Here is a 19,505-nt window from a genome sequence, read left to right as displayed (position 1 = left end):
GTGACTGTTTTCCCATGTTCTGACATTGAGCCCTTTATCTTTTAGTTGTAAGAGTTCTTCTGAATGAGCTCATCATCCCAGCACTATGGGTATCTCAAAAATCTATCTCTCCAGCCCTCATCCCTTTCTGGCCTCATGTTTCCATTTATATAGCTACTAATGTCTCAAGTTCAACATGTCTGCAGTAAGTCTGCAGTAAGAGAATATTTCAAATGTACTTTTCCCTCCTCCTGCATTCATTCAACCTCATTAATTCTAGAAATAGGTCCTGGCCCAGGCTAAAGAGTTAGACATGGGGGAAGAGATCACTCTAGACAGATGCAGAGAACAAAGGGAATTGATTTTTGACTCCCAAGTTTACATGGATATTGATATGGGTCTAATGTAAAAGGTCTTAAATGTGTATTTTTCAAGAGAGTATTCCAGTCCACCAGAGGAGATGAACTCTCAATGACATGAATGGAAGTAGCTTTATGTTTCTTGAGCAAGTACTACTGGTTGCAAGTGCCCTGAAAGCATCATGGAGGCAGGTACAGGAACAATATTAAATATCTTTCTTATTGCTGCCTGATGAGGACCATTAAACATGTACCCAATACCCATTGTTCTTTGATTGCCTCACAGGAGGAACACCTATATATATCCCAACACTTTGTCATCAGCATCTTCTCAAATGACCCACCTTTTTGGTTGGCCCATAACATTTTGAAGACTCTGAGAATGGATGGTAAGAGCATTTTATACTGAAGGGATGGAGTGGCCAGGAAGCTCCTGTATCTGGGCAAATGGAACAGCCAGAGAGCTTTAGCTAAACTGGTGGGAATACTTCTATTAAGAATTGTCTCTATCAAACTGATTATCTCCTGTCCTCCCTATAAACTCCTGCTCTGTACCTGCTAGTTCTTCTTTCTAAGTTCCCTATTTTTGTTAGTCTTAGATATGTAGGCTCAAAACCCTAGAATCATATTCAAAAATTTCTCCCTCTGGTGGGCATTTATGGTACTTTCTGCTCATCACATTTCCCTTTGTCTAGAAATGATACCCCACATGGTATCTCCAACTTCCCTACCCCAAAACACTAACGGGAGAGTCCATGTTCTCACATGATCCCATTTTTTCACTCATGGCTATTTTTTATTGGTTGGTCCCAGGGTAGGTATTTGAACCAAGGTGGGAAAGAGTCTATATCAGAAAGGCTTAAGCTGCAACAAAACACCTGGCAGACAGTTCTTTAAATTATTTTTTCTCATATAACAAGAAGTTCAAAGGTTAGTGGCCCAGTGCTGGTGCATCTGCTCATGGATGTCATCAGGACCAAGGTTCTTTCTTTCTGACTGCTCTGCAAACTTTTACATGGGACTTTCAGAGTCTTAGTCACAAAATGGTTGCTGCAACTCCAGACATTACATCAATATTACTATAGGGAAGAATTAGGGAGAAGCCACAGGGACTGAAAGGATAGGTACCATGAGTTAGTCCCTTTCATAAAACCTCCCTGAAATGGTATCTATACCTTTGTGAAAAAATAATTTTAAAATTACACCAGTTAAAGAAAAAGCAAGTTGACAACACCAAATTGCATTGGATATTTAGACTATAAATATAAACAGCTTTAAGAACCAATTATTTTAATAATCTAGGTAAGCATTTGCTACTATAGACCTAAAAGTTTAAAATACAAATTCTAGGAGAAAAAAATGAATTAACATTTTAAAAATTCTACCTCCTTGGTAATCCTACCACCCCTCCCATCACCCCACCAAAATTTCTGATGAGTTGGGCAGAAGGATGCCAAGGCAAACACAGATTTTCAGCAATATTTTGTTACTAATTAACCTGAGTTTCTGTGTCTATCTGAAAGCAACAGAACTGAGTGAATTTGGTAATACATTTCTTAACTTTGGCTTTCAGAATTTTATAATTGTTGAAAATAGTATAGTTTAGTAAAAATAGTGAGAATTCTAGGGCATGTGTGTGTGTGTGTGTGTGTGTGTGTGTGTGTTGTTAGAAGGCAGTAAAGCTACCAGAGGGATAAACATTAGAACTCTCTCTAACATGCACCAGCAGGCCTAAAATAAGTTATGTTCAACAGGGCTTTAGGAAAAAGTTCGTAAGGATTCTGAGAAGCATGTGGAGTTTGAAAAATGATGTTTATGTACTAATACCTATAAGGCTAGGTAGAATCATCTTTGCAATAGGGTCACATAAAAAATAGTTGGAAAGCAATGCAAGAAACTAAGCTAAAAAACAGACAAGAACTTCTACTTTACACTTTACTTTCTACAACTTATTAGAAACTTTTTATTTGTCCCAACTAGTTTTCTGATGTAAGAAATTACTTAGATAGGTGATGTCTTTTTTTTTTCCCCCATACCGACAAATACAACTTAAATGTAAGTATCCCACTTGGGAACAATTTGAACCTCCAGAAAGGTGATTTAAACTCACACTAACAAAGTTATTGAAGCCTTTCTTAAGCATTGAATAACAGTTTGCCAGTAGGCAGGGTGCTAGGAACCAGAGGAAGAAAGGAGTGAGGCCCTTCGTATAGAGAGGCTAAGGATGAGAGGGATGGAAACCTGGAATCTAGTATGCAATTTGCTCAGGATCAGCCTTTGTGACCGGGCAAATGTTCAAAACAGTCTGTTCTTACTTAGCTTTAACCAACTTTATGGGCTTTACTAACTTTATGGGTATTTTTGGCAGAATTAGAGCAATAATGAGGGGGTTTCTTACAAATAAACGTACCAGGGAGGTTCCTTTTCATTTGATGAGGTTCATTTATCATCACCAGGCCCAGCCCAACCCCATCACAGGCATCCAGTAGAGGCCATCAACCCTTCCTACAATGACAATTCTTATTTCCTTTCCTCCACTTCTAACTTGGCCTCCTGGCAGGTTGCACCATGACCAAAACTAATTGTTTTTCTTCCCTAAAAGTCGCTTAGTCACTTCTCAATCCAAGCCTTTACTTTCACAGACTCTCAGTGGTGAGGCTTGGGCAAGCACACCCACTTTGCTAACATCATGTCCCAGTGAGAGCTGCCAGGTACAGTTGTGTGTGGATAAGATGCCAATTGATCTGACTCAAAAGCCATTGAAGTTCCATCAGTGCATCCTGCCACAAAGAAAACACTTGTGGGAAAAGCTACCAGTGGCTTAAATTATTATCTACTACTAGAAATTAAAATCATCCCGGAGACTTATGGGACAAATTAGCCCATGACAATAGTTCTCACACTTTTACGTCCAGGAACCATGGAGCTGTGGTATGGTTACAGGGGAGACAAAGACCTGCCTGTCAAATCTATTAGCTTCTTTCCTCATTTCTTTAAAGGGTGGGGAAGGGAGACAGAGTGGGAGGAAGTGTGGATATTTGCCCTGCCTAGTTTATAGCAGTTGTTGTAAGTATTAAACGTGAGCAATATTTGGGAGCACCCTACAGTAGTAGAATAACTATTTTTTAAATTCTTATTTGTTAATCACCAAAACACACCAAGTCAGGAATTTTCTACTGGTTAACCAAAACAGTCACGTTGCTTTTCCTTTTTCTAAAATAATCAAGTAGGCACTATAGAAGCAAGGCCTGGGGAAACCTTTTTTTTTTTTTTCTGAGACAGAGTCTCACTCTGTCACCCAGGCTGGAGTGCAGTGGTGCGATCTCGGCTCACTACAACCTCTGCCTCCCGGGTTCAAGCGATTCTCCTGCCTCAGCCTCCCGAGTAGCTGAGCCTACAGGCGCACGCCGCCACGCCCGGCTATTTTTTTGTATTTTTAGTAGAGACAGGGTTTCACCATGTTGGCTGGTCTCGAACTCCTGACCTCATGAGATCCAACCGCCTCGGCCTTCCAAAATGCTAGCATTACAGGCTTGAGCCACCGCGCCCGGTCCCAGCCTGGGGAAATCTTAAGGACAGAACTGTGATGTGTACTCGATCACAGAAAGTCTTCTCCTCGACTCTCTTCCGAGTCCATTACTAGCTTCTCCCACTCTCTTTAGAAAACCATCCTTAAGCAAAGAGTTTCCCAGCCTGCCCATCCCCTCTAAAAACTCTAGAGGTTCAGGACCCAGGGCGAAGGGCGGGTCTATACAGATCCTGAGCCAGGCTCTGTATTCTGCAAATCCTGTTTGAAAATGTAAGCGGGACTGGGATCTCTGCCACATTTCCGCCCCAGTCCGCCCTCAGCCTCCCAGCCCTACTCTATCTTCTCTCCTTGGCTGAGTAAACAGCCGACCCGAGGTTGTACGTGACAAGAAAGCCTCTTTTATCTCTCCTGTCCCTTCCACAGCACCGTCCCCGCCCCACTCTCTTCCCTTCGGACCAGCCCTTCTGGGCGCGTCGGATTCTTATCTCCCGCCCCACGCAGGGCGCCGCAGGCGGCGATAGGATCCGGACTACAGCTCCCAGCGCGCCCCACTTCCCGCCCCCGCCTCCGGAGCCCGCCGCTGCAGCGGCTCTTCCCGAAAGGTTCTTTCCGCCTGTGCGGCTCGCCGGCTCGATATTCCGGGGGTCTGGGTGGGCGGCTCAAACGCAGGGCTCTGGGACGCAGGCACTGCTCCAGGTGATAGTGCGGGAACATGGCCTTGCAGCTGGGCAGGCTGAGCACCGGCCCCTGCTGGCGCGTGGCGCGGGGCGGCTGCGGAGGGCTCCGCGCCTGGTCCCAGTGCGGCGGCGGAGGGCTCCGAGCCTGGTCCCAGCGCAGCGCAGCCGGACGCGTCTGCCGGTCCCCTGGCCCGGCTGGCGCGGAGCAGAGCCGCGGGCTGGGGCACGGCTCGACGTCGAGAGGCGGCCCCTGGGTAGGGACAGGGCTGGCCGCGGCGCTGGCGGGGTTGGTGGGGCTGGCCACCGCCGCCTTCGGGCATGTGCAGCGGGCGGAGATGTTGCCTAAGACCTCGGGGACGCGGGCCACTTCGCTGGGGAGGCCGGAGGAGGAGGAGGATGAGCTGGCCCACCGCTGCAGCAGCTTCATGGCCCCGCCTGTGACCGACCTGGGCGAGCTGCGGAGGAGGCCGGGCGACATGAAGACCAAGATGGAGCTGCTGATTCTGGAGACCCAGGCCCAGGTGTGCCAGGCTCTGGCACAGGTAGACGGGGGCGCCAACTTTTCTGTGGACCGGTGGGAGAGGAAGGAAGGTAAGGAGGCCGGCCCCTGGCGGGAGTTGGAGACAGGGAAATAGGGTCAGGTTCCAGGCTGCAGGCAGAAAATATAATAGTTCACAATATGGGATGGGGTAGGTAGGGGGTACCCACAGAGAGGCCGCTTGGTTAGAGGCCGCTGATAAAAAGATGGACACGAAAGGGTCACTAGCCCTCTGTTTGCAGGTATGGACCCGGATCAGCTGTCACTGTAGTACTGCATTTCAAAATCTTTGCAATTCCGTAGCAGCATTTTTTTGTAGAACTCTTAAGGGGTATTTGCAGCTAACAAGCTTAGATGTCCAAAGTTCGTTACTGAAGATAAATTTCAATAGATTATGGAACACATTTTCTCTCCTTCTCTGGGTGAATTTGCCCTTTTTCCTCTTTAGGAGATGGAAAGAACTCATCTCCTGTGCGCTAAGTGTCGGCTAAACTCCTCCAGCCAGGATGTCATTGTGTCAGAATCTTCCTACTTCTTTTTACTGTTACACAAGATATATTTGATTGGTTTCTCAGTAGCACTACCAAATGCACGCATCAGATTTCCTGCTAGGAAAATCTCTTCCAATATCAAAATACTTGAGCATCAAAACCCAGTTCTCATAGAGGCATACATTCATGACCATGTTGTTGCCCATACAGTGAAACCCCACATCTTGAGTGGAAACTTGAAAGATTCCTGACTTTTCCTAGCTGGAAATACAACAGCAGCTTCTCACCGGCAGATTTTGAGCTGTGATACTGACACATCTATATTAAATGAAGTTCAGTCTAGTTTTCCATCTTATGTTTTCAAGCAAAGACCACTGAACCAGGACACAACCTCAAGTACTAGACCAGCTGTGTGATCCTCAGAAGTTACTTTTTTATGGCTGTTTTCCCATCTATGAAATATATATGTATTTCATCTCATTTAATCCTCATACTACATATATATATATATATCCATATACATATATATATATATATGGATGGAATATATGTGAAGTGCTTAGAATATTGTCTGAAGCATAGACAGCATTTAGACAAATTGTTGCAGCCACTTGTCAGCAGTTTGATCTTGGATAAGATGTTTTGCCCCTCTGGTCCTCAGTTTTCTCATTTGGAATATATGAGGGTTGTACTGGATCATCTTATGTCCCATCCAGCTCTAAATGTTCTTAGAAATAAAACAAGCCAAACATGAACTTTCATGAAACATTGCCCTTGCAGTGACCCTAATACCTTAAGAAAAAAAATTAGTAAGGCTGATACACGTGAATACTAATGTGCATCTCACTCACTCTAAGGTTCTGAATCCCTTCAGAGTTTGATTACCTACTGTTTCTTAATTGCTTGTAAATTAAAAGGCAAGCAGCCCACTGAGAAAGAAATTTTTGAAACAATATTGATCTCTTAAATTCAGTAATAATAGAACACCCTTCAAGTCTACCCATTCCTATTTTTAACCTTAGCTTTCTCTCATATATCATAACTGATAGATGCCATTCTGAACAGTAGAATCTGCAGGGAGAATATTCCAGTGATTTATTTTAGATGATGGCAGGAGAATGTTGAAGAAATATTCAGTTTAGTGATATGAGAAGGTCCAGTATTTGCCCAATATTAATAGCATATGTCATAAAGCTAAGCTAGTTATCTAATTGTATTGTACATAAAATGATAAATACACTGATATAAAAGATTTGGGAAACGGGAAAATAACCATCTTCATGCAAGTGTTGCTTTCAGTTTTGCACATACTCTTACGTTCTCTCCTTTTTTACATTTCTATACATAGGAGGTGGCGGCATCAGCTGTGTACTTCAAGATGGGAGTGTTTTCGAAAAGGCTGGGGTGAGCATTTCTGTTGTTCATGGAAATCTTTCAGAGGAAGCTGCAAAACAAATGAGAAGCAGAGGAAAAGTTCTGAAGACTAAAGATGGTAAATCAGACAGTCTTGATAGTCTCTAATAGTCCCTGCAAACCTTATTTTGCCCACAAGTTTTATTTATAAAATAAATATTGCTTCTGAAAAAAGCCATTTGGGTTCATATGCCGCACGTTGACAAATACTTTTTTAAAATTCTGTTTTTAAGTGACAAATTAAAAAGCAGCTTTTGAAAATTGACTTGGAAATCATATTAGAGTGAAATTGTATCAAGGCGTTCAAGGTAACTGAATATAGCTCACGACTCATATTTTACTTTCCAGGTAAATTGCCATTTTGTGCTATGGGCGTGAGCTCTGTTATCCACCCCAAGAATCCTCATGCTCCTACTATCCATTTCAACTACAGATACTTTGAAGTAGAAGAAGCTGATGGTAAGGGTCTCAGGAGCTATGGAAAGTACTATCATGCAAAATGTGCATTTTAAAACAGATAAGAGGGCATAACATCTAAAAGTGAGAAAGAATAGTCTTAATTAGGTCTTTCAGGAGGCAATGTAAAGGCAATTTCTTGGCAAGTGCAATGGATTATGCCTGAGACATGACAAGTAAGAATGGGGCCAGGCATGGTGGCTCATACCTGTAATCCCAGCACTTTGGGAGGCTGAGGTGGGCAGATCACCTGAGGTCAGGAGTTTGAGACCAGCCTGGCCAACATGGTGAAACCCCCTTTCTACTAAAAATACAAAAACTTAGCTGGGCGTGCTGGCGCACACCTGTAGTCCCAGCTATTTGGGCGGCTGAGGTGGAAGAATCACTTGAACCTGGGAGACGGAGGTTGCAGTGAGCGGAGATTGTGCCACTGCACTCCAGCCTGGGTGACAGAGCGAGACTCCGTCTCAAAAAAACAAAACAAAACAAAAAGAATGGTATTGACTGACTCTAACCTTCCCATATTTCCTCCAACATAGAAGGAATGAACCTGAACTTCACTGTGCACCCAGAGTTCTTTGCAAACATAAATTCATTACATCTGAAGGAATACCTTATGTACGAGGTTAAATTGAAATTGAGAACTTGCTTTTGGGAAATATTTTACATATGCATAGCTTTGCTAGTCACCAGGGCATTGGCAGTGGGTTTAAAATGGGATGCAGTTGATCATGCCTCCTGTGCACATAGTTCCAGCCTGTCTTTTATCTGATACCAGATATCAGAGTACATGTGTAGTGCCACACCTATTCTTATTGGTGTCTCTGTAGGTGATGGCATTTAAAGTCACTGCTTTAACTTTTCATTTTGAAGCCATTCAGCTTGGTTCAACCTTTTATGTTTAAAGTTGGTAACTGGTATTGACAACTCATGGACCTGTGAGCACATGAAACAGTTATTCTCAAGTGGTAAGTTACCTCAGCAAGTGTTTTTACTCTTTCTAGGAAAGGGGAGGGGTTGGCAATGGTTCTTAATACAAGGAGTGTCAGAATCTCCTGGGGAGTTTTATAAACTACAGATTCCTGGGCCAGAGATGTGTGTGTGTATGTGTTTATTGTGATCTAGAAGAGCTATTTTAAGCTCGTCATGTGATTCTTATATACAGCCAGAGTTGCAATCCACTTCCTGATCCACCAGTGTACTGTTTTATCATTCACTGCCCTGCATATCATTCCTTGCAAGTTCCACTCTTTCTTTCTTTCTTTCTTTCTTTCTTTCTTTCTTTCTTTCTTTCTTTCTTTCTTTCTTTCTTTCTTTCTTCTTTTTTGTTGTTGTTTTGTTTTGTTTTATTTTGTTTTTTGAGATGGAGTCTCACTCTTGTTGCCCAGGCTGGAGTGCAGTGGCGCAATCTCAGCTCACTGCAACCTCCACCTCCTGGGTTCAAGCGATTCTCCTGCCTCAGCCTCCCGAGTAGCTGGGATTATAGGTGGCCACCATGCCCGGCTACGTTTTGTATTTTTAGTAGCAACGAGGTTTCACCATATTGGCCAGGCTGGTCTCGAACTCCTGACCTCAGGCGATCTGCCTGCCTGGGCCTCCCAAAGTGCTGGGATTACAGGCATGAGCCACCTCGCCTGGCCGCTTTTACCTCTTTTTTTCTGCCTAGGCCTTACTGGTCTTCAGAGCTAAAATCAGTTAAAATTTTTTTTATTGTCATCCATTTTATGCTGAATAAATTAAGCTGCTAAATTAAGTATCCTAATATAGCCAGTAATGCTGAATCTCAAAAGTCCACATTAGAATCCCATGTCTTGATTTGGTAGGCAACAAGCAGTGGTGGTTTGGTGGTGGATGTGACCTCACTCCAACATACTTGAATCAAGAAGATGCTGTCCATTTTCACAGAACTCTGAAGGAGGCTTGTGACCAGCATGGTCCAGATCTCTACCCCAAATTTAAAAAATGGTAGGTAAAGTTACTGAACTTTCATGACCCCAAAATTACACTGTGTTCCTTCTGAAGGCAACTATTATGTCACTAAATACCCTCTTCTGCTTATGAAAATGGAACTAGTTTTCTTACTTTGCTCATCAGAAGAATTAGAATACTAGTTTTAAGTGGTTGTATTAAATTATTTACTTAGAAATATTTAATATAAATTGAGTAGTAATATCTTTTTATTCCAAATGATTTAGAATGGTAGACTATAAACTATAAGGTGATCTATGCTTGAGAATGAGAGGCTTTTTAATCTGGAGTGGGTTGTTAAATTCTTATTCCAGATGAGAATTATTATTCCTGATGTTGACTTGGGAATGTCTAAGGGCATTGGAAGGGTTGGAGAACCACTAGAGGCAGATGCCAACATATCAGAGATTTTGGCCAAGGGGAAAGAAGAATTGGAGAATTTGTTAAAGAAATTCTAATGATAAAATAAGAAAACAAACAAACAAAAGTTGGGAGAAGACCCAGAATATTTGTTATCATCAAATGGAATCTTGGCACAAATTGTTTGGAATATGAGTAAAGTACTCAATTCTGCTTAGAGCTAATTGGCATTCTTGAAAAAGGAAGGACAAAGAATTTTTGTCTTTTTGCTTTGTTTTTAGAGCTAATAGTTGTGGAATGTTAATATTTATGCAAGAGTATGGAGTTCAGCTTTAAAATCGTCAGGAAAGATGAAACATTTGAATATTCTCTTGATTTAATATTACTACTGAAAACTACACAGCCATGGATGCATGCAGATACTGGTTTTTTGTTTGTTTTTTCCTCTCAGAACTTAGCATCCTTCCAGGAGGACTAATAGAGTAGACAGTCCTCTTTTTTGGTTCCTTTTTCTAGCTATTACTGAGATGACTTTAAGCAGTGTTAGGTAATAAAATATCTAGGATGGTAGCTAGTTAAAAAGAAGTTTTTAGTATAAATGCTTTGGTTTGAATATTTGTTCCCTCCAAAACTCATGTCAAAATTTAACCCCCAATCTGGCAGTATTAAGAGCTGGGGCCTTTAAGAGGTGATTGGGCAGAGCCCTGATGGATGGATTAATCCATTCATGCATTAATGGGTTAAATTCATGGGAGTGGGACTGGTGGCTTTATAAGAAGAGACCTAAGCTAGCATGTTCAGCCCCCCCACCATGTGATGTTGTGCACTGCCTCAGGACGCTGCAGAGACCCCGCCGGCAAGAACATTCATACTAGATGAAGCCCCTCAACCTTGGACTTCTCAGCTTCCATAACTTAAGAAATAAGTTCCTTTTATTTATAAATTATGCAGTTTCAGCTATTCTGTTGTAAGCAACAGAACACTGACTAGGAAATAAGTAGATCACTTAATTTTGTAATGTTTTAAAGAGAGATTTTGAAATAGTATGATTTGGGTTAAAAACTGACTTTACAACTTTACTCAGGATATACTTTTTTAGACTATGTTAATAAAATGTGCATATAAAGAAGGCCAACAAGTCACGATTAAGGTGAATTCTACCGATGCGTCAGTTCTAGGGATTTGCATCTGTTGTTTTTTGTTGTTGTTGTTTAAGCAATTGAAGCTGTATTTAAGGTAACCTTTTAAATAGCTTTTAGTTTTTGTTTGAATATGTTTTTCTATTTAAGGACCCTTATGCAGAGATTATCAAAAGAACTACTTTTAGGATATAAACTATTTTACAAGTTTAACAGTTAGGAAATGGCTTCTTTTTTGTTTGTTTGTTTTTTGAGATGGAGTCTCACTCTGTCGCCCAGGCTGGAGTGCAGTGGTGCGATCTCGGCTCACTGCAAGCTCTGCCTTCCGGGTTCACGCCATTCTCCTGCCTCAGCCTCCCGAGTAGCTGGGACTACAGGTGCCCACCACCACGCCTGGCTAATTTTTTGTATTTTTAGTGGAGACGGGGTTTCACCGTGTTAGCCAGGATGGTCTCGATCTCCTGACCTCGTGATCCGCCTGCCTCGGCCTCCCAAAGTGCTGGGATTACAGGCGTCAGCCACCGCGTCCGGCCCAGGAAATGGCTTCTTAGGAAACCTGTTCTAGTAGTCATAGAGGGGAAAAGACTCAAGAACAGATTAATAGTTTTATGTGCTGCCTCACAGGGTAAACTTTCATATGTCTGATATGACATATGAAATAATAAAAGATATTATCTGAACCTTTTTTTCCACCAACTTTTCCCTGTCTTTCATGCTATAGAACCATCAGATTTTATTTCTGAAAGAGACCTGAGAGATTGTTTATAGTACCTTCCTTTGGTGAATAAAGAACTCACGCAAGAGAGCTTGGATTTGCACCATGGTTGGTGTCATTGTTAGTGGAAGATTCCTGTCCTCCTGCCTCCTACAAAAGCAGCAGTGCTTCCGAAGGCAGCAGCTTATTCCAAGAAATACACTATCGATATTGGACTGTTTCTCTTTTCACTAAAGTTCTTAGAGTTTCACATCCTTTACAGAGACTTGTGTGAAATTGCCTGGTTGCTTTGAAAATAAGAGGATAAGCAGCCAGGCGTGGTGGCTCACGCCTGTAATCCCAGCACTTTGGGAGGCCGAGGCAGGCAGATCACGAGGTCAGGAGATCGAGACCACCCTGGTTAACACAGTGAAACCCCGTCTCTACTAAAAATACAAAAAATTAGCCAGGTATGGTGGTGGGCACCTGTAGTCCCAGCTACTTGGGACGCTGAGACAGGAGAATGGCGTGAACCCGGGAGGCGGAGCTTGCAGTGAGCCGAGATCGCACCACTGCACTCCAGCGTGGGGGACAGAGCAAGAGTCCGTCTCAAAAAAAAAAAAAAAAGAAAAGAAAAAGAGGATAAGCATTTTCTACCTTGGTGATATCTGCAAAAAATCTATCTGTCTAAAGTCCTCATTTCATTTTCATAGTTGGACAGCAAGTAAGGACACCATCCTGACATTAGTTGAGGATAGTGCTGTAACCTGAAAGGCTCACATTGATTTTCATGTCTGTTTTTTTCCATTTGATCCCTGGTTTGGCGCTGCTGTGTTTTCCAGGTGTGATGATTACTTCTTTATAGCCCATCGTGGAGAGCGGCGGGGCATTGGTGGTATCTTTTTTGATGATCTTGACTCTCCGTCCAAGGAGGAGGTGTTTCGCTTTGTACAGAGCTGTGCCAGGGCTGTAGTTCCTTCTTACATTCCCCTTGTGAAAAAGCACTGTGATGACTCATTCACCCCCCAGGAGAAGCTGTGGCAGCAGCTCAGAAGAGGACGGTAAGTGACTGGAAAACGAATTCTTTCATGGCTAAGTGGGGGAGGTGGAGCAGCTCTTAATAATAGCGGGTGTTGTGTTGTCAGATACTTTGTAATAGTTGTGTTAATTTTTTTTCATAGCTAGATGAATATTCAGTAAATTAAAAGACATTGTGTAAAGTAATATTATAATTATAGCAAAGTTCATTTAATTCATCTATACATTAGAGACTCATAGTAGGCATGTAGTAAGTACTTGATGAATTTAATTCTGCTGATTTCTCTTAGTCTTCTTGTAATACCCTCCAGCCTTATGTCAAGATGTAGACTTCATTTAATGTCTTTGCTGCTTTGTAAATTTGGAATCACACCTTTTTTCATTCATCTTAAAGATTTCACGGAAGTTATTTTAATGGAAATAATTTCAGAAATTTTGCTGGCCTCTACATTAGGCATTTTGTATCTGATGTTTTTCAACAAACCTGTCAGATAGGTGTAATCATCTTTTTTCAGAAAGTTAAGTCTGTTGCCCAAGAGACACAGCTGGTAAATTTAAGATCTCAGATGTGGAACTGGGTCAAAATGACCTCAAAACTTATAGTCTGTGTGTAGTGCCTAAAGTTAAGCAGCTGAAGCAGGTTTGTGCTTCTTACCATGATACTCACTTTAACCACCCTGTTCTGTGCAGTGAGCCTGGTGAGCTCAGTGGGGTGTCCAGTCTGAGGCTGTCTCCAGCCACGGTGTACTTGTAAATCCACTCCAAGTTATACAGCCTGCTGGCCCCAATCAGTTTCTCATTGCCACCTTAAATGCCTGTATACTACTGAAACATGGCTATAAAATGGATTTTCTCATTGACGTTAATTCTGTGTTAGGCAAAAGAAGCTTTGGGTACTAAAGAGGTAAAGCTTTTGCCTTAAAGAGGTCAACTTAAATAATGTTTCCAGTCTAAAGATAAACATTTGTGTATATCCTTTATTATGACTGCCTGTGCTATCTGGTTCCCATTTATTAACTTGAAAAACATGAGAGTAAATTTTTAGAAATTTCTTAAAGAATGCATCTATTTTGGAACATGTTTTTTGTTCGCTTCCATAATTTCTTAAATATACCTTTACCACTCTTTCCTTCTTTCACTTGATACTTATTTTGGGGCCCCTGTGATGAGGCACTATCTTGGCTACCTGGTGGCTGTAACATGGACCTGCCAAAAAGAACCTCATAGTTCAGTGGGGAAGACATACCCAAGAGGACAATTTAGAACTGTGTGCAAAGTAAAGTATTCTAGTTTTGCACAAGATTTCGTAGGCAAAACTTGGCAGATTTTGTCATTACTAATTAGGTGAATCCTTTAAAACTTCATAGACAAGAGTAATGGTTTGTTTTGCGGTTTTGTTTTGTTTTTTATACATCGTTTGATGGCAGATCATTCTGAAAGTCGTTGTTGTGTATCATTGCATGTCTGGTGTCATGAGATAGGCAGAACTGTGGGGTATTAGATTAATTTTCTATGGTATGGTGTGTGACTGTTCTTCAAAGACGGCTTCTTTCTGCCTCCCTTATCTCTGGTCCTTAAGATGGCAATAAACTCTGGGGCCTAAGATAACTCCAGCTCTTCTCTGGGGCTATCAACACTGTCTTTGGTTTCTAATACTGCAGTCATGACCAGTTTTCTGTATCCTTTTCACTTACTGTTACCCACTTTGCCTTGTCTTCACCCTGTCCAAACACCGGTCTCCCTTTCAGCAGTCAGTCTCATTCCCTTTTGACTTTACAGTCTCTTATTTGGCAATCTCATCCAGTTTCTTGCCCACAGTTACTGCTATCCTCCCCCAGACCTTGAACGTCAGTCTTACAGTTAGCCTTTTCATAGGAAAACAGAAATTAAAGACTTAACTTACTTGTTCGTTGTATTCTGGGAAAGGGAAACAGGATAAAATTTAGGCATTAGTTAAATTGAAGGGATTGGTTAAAGTCCCTAACTTATAGGCACCCCAGAGAGGACAGATGTATGGAAAGGATCAGAAAAGATTAAATAATATTATTTAAAAGCAAATATGAAAATGCTGCAACTCAACACTACTTTTATTATGATTGCTGTTAATCTGCAGAGAGACTGAATTATATGACTGCTTATTAATGTAATTAACTACTTTAAGAAAGAAGAATATATAGAATATCAGATCTATACCAGGAATAGGAGATGGAAATTTTTTATTAAAAAAGAAAAATCAGATCTAAGTGCAACTTGGTGGGAGGTAGAGAGGCCAATGTAGAGAAAGGGGCATCGTTCACTCAATAAAGGAAAGGATCCAACAGAAAATTCATTAAGGAATCTTTACAAGGGTCTCTGCGATAGGTCTTCAAATACATCAATATAAACTAGAGAACCATACCCATCCCTTAGAGAGATGTTTCATAAAGATAATATCAGGTGAAAAAGGTAGCCAAAAGATGAAATTATTTTCCATGGTCTTAGAAAAGGATTCAGAAGATTCACTTAAATTATTTTTTGAAACAGACATAAGAAGGTATTAAATAGTTTTTTATACATAAAAGTCAATGATAAATGGTGAGAGAAAGGGAGCATAGATAAAATTCTTTACACTTTTGCAGGGCTTTTGACAAGTTCCACATGCAAAAGGTGCTTTTAAAAAATTAAAGTATTGTGGGCCGGGCGTGGTGGCTCACACCTGTAATCCTAGCACTTTGGGAGGCTGAGGCGGGCGGATCACGAGGTCAGGAGATCAAGACCATCCTGGCTAACATGGTGAGACCTCGTCTCTACTAAAAATACAAAAAATTAGCCAGTCATGGTGGCGGGTGCCTATAGTCCCAGCTACTTGGGAGACTGAGGCAGGAGAATGGGTGAACCCGGGAGGCGGAGCTTGCAGTGAGCCGAGATCGCGCCACTGCACTCCAGCCTGGGCAACAGAGTAAGACTCCATCTCAAAAAAAAAAAAAAGAAAAGAAAAGAAAAAAAAATTATTGTGGGAATCTAGAGGATATTTTGCTATAGACGGGCATCAAGATAGTAACCAATAGGTAAATAAGAATATGTGAGTGAAGTTTAGACCAAGGGAGTAATTTCTGAATAAGATAAGAAATGATCTGAAAGGGGCACTGTTTATTGAACTTTTCAGATTATGAATCAGTCTAAATTCTTTTGAGTAGTAGAAATTATCCTTTTGAAATCGGAGAGGTAGACCCTTTTACATCCTATGTTAAAGGCAGATGCAGGGTTTTAAACTGGATGGAGTCCAGATCTGACTAGGGCAGTTAACATATTGAACCAAGTTTTAGTTGATGCTAAGGGTATTTAAAAAAAAAAATGAAAACACTGCAACTCAACACTACCTTTTATTATGATTGTTATTAATCTGCAGAGAGACTGAATTATATGACTGCTTATTAATGCAATTAACTACTTTAGGAAAGAGGAATATATAGAATATCATAGTCCATTATTAATAGATTATTGTTAGCTGTAGTTGGCCTTTCAGGTCAGAAGTTTTACACCATCTTAGTAGTAGTAGTTGTGGGTTACAGGCAGTGAAATGAAATCTTTGAGTCCAAAACATTCCAGATGATGAGGAAGGCCAGAAAGAGCTGGGTTATCCTGAGAAGGGATGCATTTCTTTTTCTTAATTGTTGTTCTGCTTTAAACTTCTCAGCTTTGTGTCAATTCTGTTTACTTATGGGAAAACATAACCTTGTATTGTGACTGCTCTATGTTGGGGCAGAATCTATATTCTATTGTTTGGTGGGTAGAATACCCTTTTATTTCTGCCTGTCCAGATGGAGAGCTCTCAATGGACTGTAGGCTGGTGTCCTCTGTGCCAGTTCCAGCTGATGGGAACTGGGGGGAAGAACCCACCCCTTTTTAAGTATTTGTTATGGATTAGTCTTAAGATTTTATTGAGCTGGCCCTTAATGTTATTTGATGTATTTATGGCAGGTATGTAGAATTTAATCTGCTGTATGATCGGGGCACAAAGTTTGGCCTCTTCACTCCAGGATCCAGAATTGAAAGTATCTTGATGTCTTTACCTCTAACTGCCCGGTAAGGAGATAACTCATTTTAGTAGTTATCCCTACACTCCCAATTCCCAAACACCCACAAAATATGAAAGTTAACACTGCAGATGTTGTGCCTAGGTCTTTGTTAGTTTTGACTTTGCTGATTTTATAAGAAAATCACAGTCAAATAAGGCAAATCAAATTGGGTATTTTAAGCGGTGACATGGTGAATCCCACAGCTCTATGAGGGCAAGGAGAGACTAGAGGGAGAGAGAACACAGGCTGAGTCATGGTGGCTAGGAGGTGAGATGGACCTTCTCTGCCTATTTGTTTTTCTGAGAAGCGGTATGCATAAGTATTAAGCTAAAGAAGGTTTGCCCGTGGATCACCGGAGGTTCTACACTTTATGAAACCCTGGTTTATGTTAAAGGTGTATTTTGGCTCTGGGATATTAATACTAGCCAAAGCATACCCAAGAGTTGTTAAGAAACTATTTGTTTGGCAAATAGTTTTTTTAAAGGTCAAATTGGTACAAGGCACATCAGGCACAGTAGGGACAAAGAAGTATAAGGCTTTTTTTTTTTTTATTCTTAGGATTTTATTTTTCATTTATTTTAAGTAAAGAGGTATGTGTGTCATTATTTTTTATGATTTTTTTGCTTTTGTTTTGGACATGCATAGATGGGAGTACATGCATTCACCCTCAGAGAATTCCAAAGAAGCTGAAATTCTGGAAGTTCTACGCCATCCAAGGGACTGGGTGCGTTGATGCAGGCAGAGTGGCTGTGCAGGGGTTTGGAGGGCACAGGATGTGTGCTCCCCATGCCACTGGTCGGCACTTTGCCACTGTGTGGCAGTTACCTGTGCCTTAATCTTCTCCACTCTGCACCCTACCTCGTGGGCAGATGATAACGTGTTTTGGATGCTGTCAGTGATGAATGGTGAGATGGCAGATTGTCAGAGTCAACTGATTAAACCTCATTTATACTTTTAGTGTCATTTTATATGACTAGTTTACAAAATAGGACATTGAGTTTCCAAGTATTGAGATAAGGGAATATAAATAGTATTATATGTATCAGGAAATCTCTCATCTTGTTTTTGTTTCATGTATTTTTTAAAGTTTTCATTTCTGCCACAAAAATCTGTCGTGGAATATATTTTATTTTCATTAATTCAGTGAAGTTGAGACTTCATAGTAATTTTAGAATGCAACTTGAAGGTAAAAATTTTACTTTGTCAATACTGAAGTCTCTGCTGTAATCTTTATATATCTTTCTCCAGAGAACGTAATATTGTCAAGTAGATACACATTTTTCTAATAGGTATTTAGAAGCACTTGAAATATTCTTAATCTCTGCATGTGTTACAATTCAGTTATTTCTGTAGTTTGTAAACTCTAAAGTGACATTACTATTATTTTAGAGATGTCTAAGTTGTAATTTTGATTTTTGTGGAACCATTGTTTGTTAATGTTGGGATTCTCTGCACTTTTGAATGTGAAAGCTTATATCCCTGAATTCTGATACTTAGAGTTTTCTATTTCAGACATCTCTGTGTGGAAGTTAAGACTAAGAATAATCCTAGGGATGTCATGAATTTAGGCAATGTTTCTCATTTGGAAAATGAAATGAGAAATAATTTCCTTCTTTAAAGCAAGTATATATAGTATGAGAAACTTGGAGGCATTTCATACACACGTTTCTTAGGAAAATGGACACATTGAAAATGTCCTCTTTTTTATATTAGAGATTCTGCAGCTCTTTGCTCTTAAGAGAAAATCACAACAGGATTCTTAATGTATGATTTCTTTGTTCATATATTATGAATGTATTATTTTATTTGCTTCGTAATAAAGTTTATAAGGAAGAGGATCTCATACATATCATTATCGTGGAACACGTTGAATGTTTGTGATTCTGTGTGGCCTTTTTGGGGCTGGAAAATGTATGAATTCTTCAACTGTCTTACAAGAGATCTGCTAATAAATTTTATTATGAAATAAGACTAAGAAATATTTATATTTTTTGTTGCCAGGATAATATAGGAAAACGCAAATATTTCTAGTACAGTTGATCCTTGAACAACATTAGGGCTAGGGGCCCCAACTCCTCCTTACCGCATGCAGTTTCAAATCCTTGTATAACTTTTGACTCTCCCAAAACTTAATTGCTGATAGCCTACTGTTGAATGGTAGCCTGACCAATAACATAGTCAATTCACACATGTTTTATGTTATATGTATTATATACTCTTCTTACAAGCTAAAGAAATGAAAATGTTATTAAGGAAATCATAAGAAAGAGATATATTTGCTATTCATTAGGTGGAAGTGAATCATCGTAAAGGTCTTCATCCTCATTGTTTTCATGTTGGGTAGGCTTAGTGGGAGTAGTAAGAGGAAGAGTAGGTCTTGCTCTCTCAAGGGTGGCAGAGGTGGAAGAAAATCTGTGAAGAAGCAAAACTCTTCAAACCTGTGTTGTTCAAGGCTCAACTATGCTAATGCCATAGTTCCTCATTCCTAGGTATTTTACTCAAGAAAAATAAAAGTTTTGTACTCAATTTTCATAGCAGCTTTATTCAATAGTTGAAAATTAGAAACAACCCAAATGGCTAACAGCAGGTGAGCAGATAAACAACTTGTGATATATGCATATATTAAAATACTAAGCAATGAAAAGGAATAACTATTGCTAATGACAGTAACATGGGTGAACATCAGAAACATTATGCCAAGTGAAAGCCACACATAAAAGTACTTACTATATGACTACATTATAGGAAAACCTAGAAAAAGCAAAGCTTTAATGACAGAAAGCAGATCAATGGATGGCAGGGGTTA

General features: G+C 40.5%; 1 protein-coding gene across 1 annotated transcript; it reads left to right on the top strand.

The window, feature by feature from the left end:
- Positions 1–4,255: 4,255 nt before the first annotated feature.
- On the top strand, positions 4,256–18,678 carry CPOX (coproporphyrinogen oxidase). The gene is made up of 7 exons (XM_004035961.5): positions 4,256–5,135; positions 6,922–7,065; positions 7,335–7,445; positions 9,266–9,407; positions 12,446–12,664; positions 16,602–16,706; positions 17,345–18,678. Exons 1-7 carry the CDS (start codon positions 4,580–4,582, stop codon positions 17,430–17,432), a joined length of 1,365 nt encoding a protein of 454 aa, XP_004036009.4. The 5' UTR covers positions 4,256–4,579; the 3' UTR covers positions 17,433–18,678.
- Positions 18,679–19,505: the final 827 nt, after the last annotated feature.

The sequence above is a fragment of the Gorilla gorilla genome, chromosome 2 (genome assembly GCF_029281585.2).
Source record: "Gorilla gorilla gorilla isolate KB3781 chromosome 2, NHGRI_mGorGor1-v2.1_pri, whole genome shotgun sequence".
NCBI lineage: Eukaryota > Metazoa > Chordata > Mammalia > Primates > Hominidae > Gorilla > Gorilla gorilla.
Note: the sequence above shows the minus strand (reverse complement) of the source record. Positions and strands in the feature narration are given on the sequence as shown.